Source organism: Quercus lobata, chromosome 1 (assembly GCF_001633185.2).
Source record: "Quercus lobata isolate SW786 chromosome 1, ValleyOak3.0 Primary Assembly, whole genome shotgun sequence".
NCBI classification, from domain to species: Eukaryota; Viridiplantae; Streptophyta; class Magnoliopsida; order Fagales; family Fagaceae; genus Quercus; species Quercus lobata.
In genome coordinates, this window is record NC_044904.1 from 29781491 (window position 1) to 29788990 (window position 7500).

The 7500-nt window shown below is 47.4% G+C and overlaps 1 protein-coding gene and 1 non-coding gene across 2 annotated transcripts in view; both read left to right on the forward strand.

Moving 5' to 3' along the window:
* Positions 1-6916: 6916 nt before the first annotated feature.
* TRNAF-GAA lies at positions 6917-6990 on the forward strand. The gene has a single exon. It is a non-coding gene; the product is annotated as a tRNA-Phe (tRNA).
* Positions 6991-7449: 459 nt separating this feature from the next.
* Positions 7450-7500, forward strand: part of LOC115952273 — a 2606-nt gene continuing 2555 nt past the window's right edge. The window contains exon 1 of the mRNA XM_031069368.1: positions 7450-7500. This exon is cut by the window's right edge and continues 96 nt beyond it. Within this exon, the coding sequence (XP_030925228.1) occupies positions 7450-7500 (51 nt within the window).

The following is a 7500-nucleotide window of genomic DNA, read 5'->3' on the forward strand; positions in this document are numbered from 1 at the left end:
AGTCGGATACCTCATAAGAGAAGGGTTTGGCATGAGTTAGGGGGAGACTCTGTGCCGGCTTACTGGTGGGTAAGAACGCTGGATGAAAACGAAGTTGCTAGAATGCTGTTTCGGAAGGGCTCCTCCAAGGGGAGGCGAACCTCTGGTTTACTTTACAGGGTTAATCTAGGTGCCGTTTTATCTGTTATGTTAAGGTTAGTTATGAACCCAGAGGGCTGTGCGGAATGTTTGTGGCATGTCGAAATGTGGGCTAATACTAAGATAATGGTTGGGCCAGCAAATTGGCACTACTACTTAGTTTAGTTTAGTGAGAAGTTATGGCTTTTGGCCGAAATGGTTGGTATAGCTGAGCCGAAGCGAAGGTAGTAGATAGACGGAGGTGATCACTACTCGATGTCGGAAGGTTTGGCACATTGATGGATATTGGACTGGAATTGTGATTGGCATACTAATGGAAGCAGTCATCACTTTTATAAACAATACGGGAAAAACTTCAGTCAATGTGATGGTCCGGGCACAGTACTGTCATCACATCGGGCTGATGGAAAAGCTGAAAAGATCAAGTTTGTTCCCCGTGAACAATATGTTAAGTTGAGGAAGAGCGAAGCCTGACTGCACTGAGCGCTAAGTTCTTATAGGAGTAGGAAAGAATGATGCATGTGGTGTAGATTGGCGACAAAGACCTCAGCTGGCTTAATACTTGACCAATTGGCAAGTGAGTAAAGAGAGCGTCACAAGCAACACACTCCAATTTCGTTGGCTTGGCGGAGTGAGCCTTGGCCATCTCAAGCAATTAGACGTTACCTTGGTGGAGACATAGAAGTGAGCTTTTTTAAAGCAGATGGGTAGTTATGTCAGATTGAGACATGTTGGTGTGAGCAACATGGGATGGTAGGAGACCCCGACTCAAGACGGCATGGCTAATCTTTTTTTTTACTTGTCTACTCAAAAGAAGAGTGGAATGACCGATGATAGGCAGTCCGAAAGTAGGTGGCGCTCTTGAGTCAGTGACGAAGCGATGTTGAAGAACCCACACGAGGACGTTGTTGGGGGAAGCCTTGTTGAGTCACCTTGGACTCGAGACAATGACTGTTTAAATGCGAGTGCCGCAGATCGAAGGTTGGTACACTCGAAAAAAAGAGTGGATAAGGCCGGTTATGGTAATCCATTGTCGGTATGAGACTAGAACTGTTTAAAGTATCTTTCTAAAGTGAAAGACAGTATGTGTGTGTTGAAGGTTGTTGGATAAGTTGGTCTTTGAACTGTGGTGTTCTCGGGCGTGAAGTGAACATTTGGCGCTGGAATGAGCTTCAGTGCCACTTTCATAATGTGACGGAAGTCCATTTGGTTGGAGGGACAATTGAGAACCAATATGGTGCTGTTGATATGGCACTTGGTGAATTTGAATTGTTGTACTGTCGGTACAGTACTTGGTGGGGGTGATTGCCGGGTAGCGGACTACTGGGTCATCCTGATGAGGAGTCAAGGAAGTGACTCTCATCAAAGCTGGGAGGTGGAGTCGGTGGACTGGCTCTGACCCATAAGGCTGTTGGCTTACTTGTGATGCGCGTGGCGATACAAGTAGAACTGGGTTTGTGGGCAGCGGACTCCGCGGGCGTCGGGAGCTCGAGTAAGGGAAGCCCCTCATTCTTGCCGGGCGAACAAGCATTATTTCATTTCGTGCGGGTAGTGCAAAACGCCGACATTGTTTTGTGCGTGTGAGCCGTTGTGGTGGAAAAAACATGCATATTTTGGCTTGGAGTTGCGGGGAGTGACTCCGTTGTATTCACCTAGGAGCGCTTGGGGAAGAAGCAGGTGAAGTTATGTCATAGTTGCAGGGTGGTGCCTGGTCCAACAGAATTGGAAACTACTGGGGTAAGATTTCAACAGATCAAAGTAACGAACTCAGCAGTAAACCAGTTGAAGATGTTTCTTGGCGGAACGATCTTGAGTGGAAGAAGAATGTTATGGGTTTCTTCTCCTACCTCTACAGGGACGTCGAGGAGTTGAGTGAGGGAGGCGTGTCACACCCCTTTTCGGGGGACTGTTGGCTAGCTGGAGCTGACACTTGGTTGCTAGCATGAACGTTGGTGCGGGAGACTTCGGAAGTGCTAGTAAGGCTTTTGATCGTCAGGCTGGGCTGACGAGGTAAGCGACAGTGCTAAGTTGGGTCATGTGAGGGTGCCGGTCAAGGCGCTGAGGCAAGAAGGCAAAGGGCACGAGCGCGCCGGGCGCCGGAGTGCTAGCTAGCTAGAAAGGTAAGGCAGCGAGACCGGGCCGCGGGTATGATGGCACTGTGCAGCCGGGCAGGCTAGAGTCACAAGCTTGGTGGAAAGGCGCTATGACAAGTGGCTGGGGCGCTTGCTGGGCTCTCTCTGATCGAAATGTGGAATGCTGCTTGAAGCTTTTAGTTTTATGTGTAGCGAGTCAGCTAATGAGAGTATACGAATGGAGATCTAGCCGCAAAAGGAAAGTTTTTCATGTCACTATAAGTAAATGTGGTCTAACCGCGAAAGGTTTTCAATGTTACTTATTAATCAAGATGATATTAAAAAAGAAGGATTTGCCGTGGAAAGACCCCAGTCTTGAATGAGTGGGTTTCCCCTTTTCCTTTACGGATATGGCACCACTCTATGTATGAGAATTTGCTTACATATAGAATCACAGGCATTAACCAGAGAAAACTGTTGAGAAAGATCGCTTAAAAGGACTGGTTCTCGAGCTTCCTTAACCCACTACCGAATAGTTCGTTCAGAAGGCAAGGCCTCTAGATCGCATTTAAATAGCTTTTCGGAAGCATGCTCAAGTCTTCGCCTTTCCGCTTCAAGAAATGTCCTTGGTAACGACCTTCTACAGATTTGCTCTCCAGAATGCGCTTTTGGGTCAAAGTGGTGGGTGGGTACCGGTCTTGGTCTCATTGATAGTCTCAGTCCAGCTCATACTGAAAGCATGAATTTTGGATATACTGAGTTGCGGCTCACCTGCTCTTAGCTAATTGTAATAGGCGGGCACCTCTCCTTAAGGCAGCATGCCTCAGGAAGAAGCCATATACTACCTCTACTCGATGCTCATATGCTATTCTTCCCCACTCACCGCCCTGCTTGTCGCGTTAAGCTTGCTGCTTTGCTGTACTGTAAGAAGGAAGATGACCCAGCAAGCAACTAGTTGCGTAGGCGGAATAGAGTAGCTTGTTGAATTCCCAAAAACGGCAAGACTATCCATCTTTGAGACCGTGGGCCTCAACGTTCACTTCAATCGCAAGTCTTGAAGACCCTTGAGCTACAGCACTAAGCCAAGGAAGGTTAAGGCGGATCTCAACATAAGAATAACTGCCTATGGGAATGGTGTCAAAGCTTGAACTGCGGAAGCTGGCACGTAGAGTACGACAGAGCGAACCGAATGATTGTACTGTACGGATGGAACGAGTGGTGCTAAAGCACGATAGCGAAGTGTTACGTAGCGGCGGGAAGGGAATATGCGCTTTAGCGCTCTGCTATCGCGAGCGGATATCCATTTTTCTTTTTTGAATGGAAAGAGAAAGAGGCAATGTTAATTGACTATATTCATAGCCCTTTCTTTTATATTCTATTTTTTTTTGAAAAAGCATATGTTGTGTTGATCCGCCCTGCATCAATCCTTACGATTGTTCTATGACTCTCTCCGTTCGAAGGTTTGATTCCAATTCTTTTTATGCCATCGCCGGAAGAGATCTTGTTGTGTCGGGTTCCAATGCCGATTGAGAGACAGAAGAGTAAGTTCATGAACCGTTCATCAAGCGAGAGCCCGCAGACAGGAAATGAAATATTGTCAATCACCGCGTAACGTAATAAATAGTAGAGGTACGACGGGCATGCTTCCTTCAAAGACTGGCAGATCGATCAAAAATCAAGAATCTTCTTGTGTCTGCTCTCTGAAGTTTAAACCACCACGGCAGACTGTTCCCCATTAATTGAGTAGATCGCGTCACGCCACTCGTTCTTTTGAGAAGAGGTCTTTCTTCCACCCACGGGTATCGCCGACATACGCTAAGGCCGGGTGGTCGGGAAGGATGTATGTGAGGCCAACTACTTCCTATACATCAGAGACGAGTGCGGCTTTCCAATATGATGAGAAGGAAGTCCGACTGGTACCAAAAAAAGCAATTGTGAATTGAGACCTATTCTTTGGCCTGTTTTCATGCGCGTTAGAAAGCAATTCTCATATCATAAAAGAAAGAGCTACTCGCCACAGAGTAGGCCTACTAAGATAAAAGCAGATCATGAACCCAAAAGAATAGATACGATTCAGGGTAAGCCGGAGAGCTTGGCCCGATCTTAATTCGATAAGGCGATGGATCGCGAGATTGACGATGCTATTATGCCCATTCCGCCGAAGACAGCGAGACAATGTATATTGTGTTGAGAGATTCCACGCGGAGATGCGAGACGGGTATTTTGGGGGATATTACAAGAGGAGTATAGTATAGTAGGCAGGCGAGTAGAAAGAGAGCTAAAAGATTGGAATAAAAAATCGCCCAGGCCTTCTTGATCAAGTGTCAAGGCCGGGAGAACAGACTTCAAACAAAGGCATACGCTAGACTGAAAGGGCCCAGTGGTGTGGCTCATTCTTTCTACTTGCAGCTTTACGGTCTAGCGGCAGGACCCGAAGTGTTGGAGAAAGGAATAGAAAAGCTAGCATTCTCAATTGAAGCTTCTGCCGATGGTATATTAGATCATTCATATGCTTGAAGAAGATGTCTATTCGTTCTATTTTTTACTATCTTCTTTTGGACTATTTTCATAGTCTTTGGCTCGGCAGCACAATCTTCGATTTCCTTTCTTGACTTGGCTTTCGCTCGCTCCTCCCCTGTCAGCCTAGGCGACGTATCGCCTGCCCGCTAGCAGTAACCACCAACAGCATAATAGGAAACTGGAATTCTTTTGGCCCCGGTCTGCTCTGCTCTTTGGAAACTCGCTTCTTCGATTGATGAATTGTTTCTGAATGAGCTCTTGTCTTCCCAGGTCCCTGATACCGTAATTTGCCTCTTTCGTCGAGTCGTGATGGTCGCATTTCCCATTCGAAGCGGGAACAGAAAGAGACATCAAGTTCGGATAGTCGGAGAATCCCTATCACCCTTTCCGAATCCCGATACTGCTGCAATTGACAGCCGGCTCCATCCGATCAAGTGAATCCCTGCGCTTGCTTCCTTCTAAGGCTCGAACTGAAGTCCGAGCTCCTGCAAGAAGGATGCCTCATGTTCCTTCCTCTCTTCACTCTCCGGATTCCGATCTGCATTCTTCTGGTACAAAGGCCTATCCTTTCACTTTCAAATGGAGTGAAGCCAGCGCTTAGGGGCTGAGGCTGAGGGGAGAACAAATGAATTGTATAAGCCCCTATACTCTTCCTTAAGGATGTCCCCCTTCAAGAGCTAGTCTAATCACTAAAGGGGGGTAGCCTGTCGTATTGGACTTATGATATACTTTCCTTTTTTGAGTAGCTAATTCATACCTGTATCATAGACGGCAATCCGTTCTCTTCCCTTTAGCAGTCTAAGGTAAGCGGTAGCATTCCCCTAATCGGTCTAGTCCATAGTAATAGGCGCAATCAGTACGATTATCTTTTTACGATTCTCTTTCCTTTAACATAACACTATACTTGTTGTGTAATATTTTCTTTCCGAAGGTGGAGTTAAGGCAGCAAGCATAGGTGCTTCGGTTTCCGGTAGCAAGTAATCAGGTATGTGTAAAGCAAATCCGTCCTGTCCTGGTAGGCGCAGGAGATCAAGCAAAGCATGACGGTCTTCAGTCTAGCATTCTTGTAGTTCAAGAGTGAATAAGGAAGTGCAAGGCTAGCTGGCAGCTGTCTGATGAGTTCATCGCTTTCTATGGCCATTTGTCTTTAAGCTTCAGGCCAGTTAAAAAGAGCTGATAGGCGGATGGAAGCAAGAAAACGGCTGGATTGGCTGGCTAGCTCGTGCAATCAACGAAAAAAGCCTTCGCCTTAGTAAGCTAGCTTTGTAAGCTAAGCAAGCCTGGTTCTCCGGGCACTACGGTAGGACGTGGATCGATCATGACGAGAATGGACTTCTCCGTAATGTAATGTAATAGAAGAGCCACAGTCCAGTTCCCGGGGCTTCTCCCTTCTCGACCAGACGAAGGAGATATTAATTCCATTCAGGCGGGTAAGGGCTTGGCTTGACCCCGTGTTCTCTCCTGGTCGGGTCGGAGGCGAAGACTGGCAAAGTTCATCATTCAGTGGTGGGGTGTTCATAGAAAAGAAGGCGTCGCCCAACGAGTGGCAGATTTGGATGGAGTCTCGCTTTGATGCTGGGGAGATCCATAGATCTGGATAGAGTCTCGCCCGTAGATAGAGGAAGAGTACGCGCGCTAGCGCGCTACGGCTTACGCAGTTGATCGGATCAAATAACCCTTCGGGCAACCAACCAAACCCGGCACATAAAATTCCGATCAACAACTTGGAGGTATGGCTGAGTGGCTTAAGGCATTGGTTTGCTAAATCGACATACAAGAAGATTGTATCATGGGTTCGAATCCCATTTCCTCCGGCACGGAAGTGGAACGGGCGGGCGAAATTACATGAGAGAAAGAAAGAACCTCTTGGTTGAATTCCCCGGAGGACAGAATAGCAAGCACTACTTAGTGACTAGGAGCGGAGAGCCCGTTACGCGTTGTTTTTGTTTGACCGGCCTATCTTCTTTCTATAAGCAAGCTCCCTCCGGCCGCCCAGGGACTGGGCGGCTGCTCTCGGTTCTTGAACATGTTGGGAGATTAGGCGGCAGTTGAAAGAGCTACTCGAAAGCTTGACGAACAAGCGAAAAAAGCCCTATCTATATTTTCTTAGTAAAGGGCTTTTCCCTTACTAGTCAAGTGGTAAGGTAGGGCGCTATTCGATGAAGAAAACAGACTTTAGGAAAGTGGTTCAGGTAGCTCAGCTGGTTAGAGCAAAGGACTGAAAATCCTTGTGTCAGTGGTTCGAATCCACTTCTAAGCGGGCGAAGGGTCCAAAGGACAGGTAGCCGGGAGTGAGCTTTTAGGATTAGGAAGCGAGAGGAAGAGTGAGGGTCGCCCCTATCTTGCTGGAGGCAGATTTTCTAAAAAAAGCGGTGGATTACTCGGATTGGTTCTCGCGTCCCTGTGCCCAAAAGGATGGGCGAGTTCGGTGCAAGTGTTCATCGATCGGGTGGATCTATATGCTCCGGGGGCTGAGACGAGGTGTAGCGCAGTCTGGTCAGCGCATCTGTTTTGGGTACAGAGGGCCATAGGTTCGAATCCTGTCACCTTGATTCCGATCTTTTTTTTTTGTTTGTCTCATCATGGGTTTGGATTTTAACCTCCTTTTCATTAAAATGGAATCCCTAATCCTTGCAAAGGGGCTCTCCTTTTTTTACAAAGGGTCGGGTTTACAGGAGGTATCCTTTTGGCGGGCATTGGGGGTTTGTTTGATATTGAGATGACTCCGGCTAACATGATGGTGGCGTCAGGAGCTTCCGGTGCATCAAGC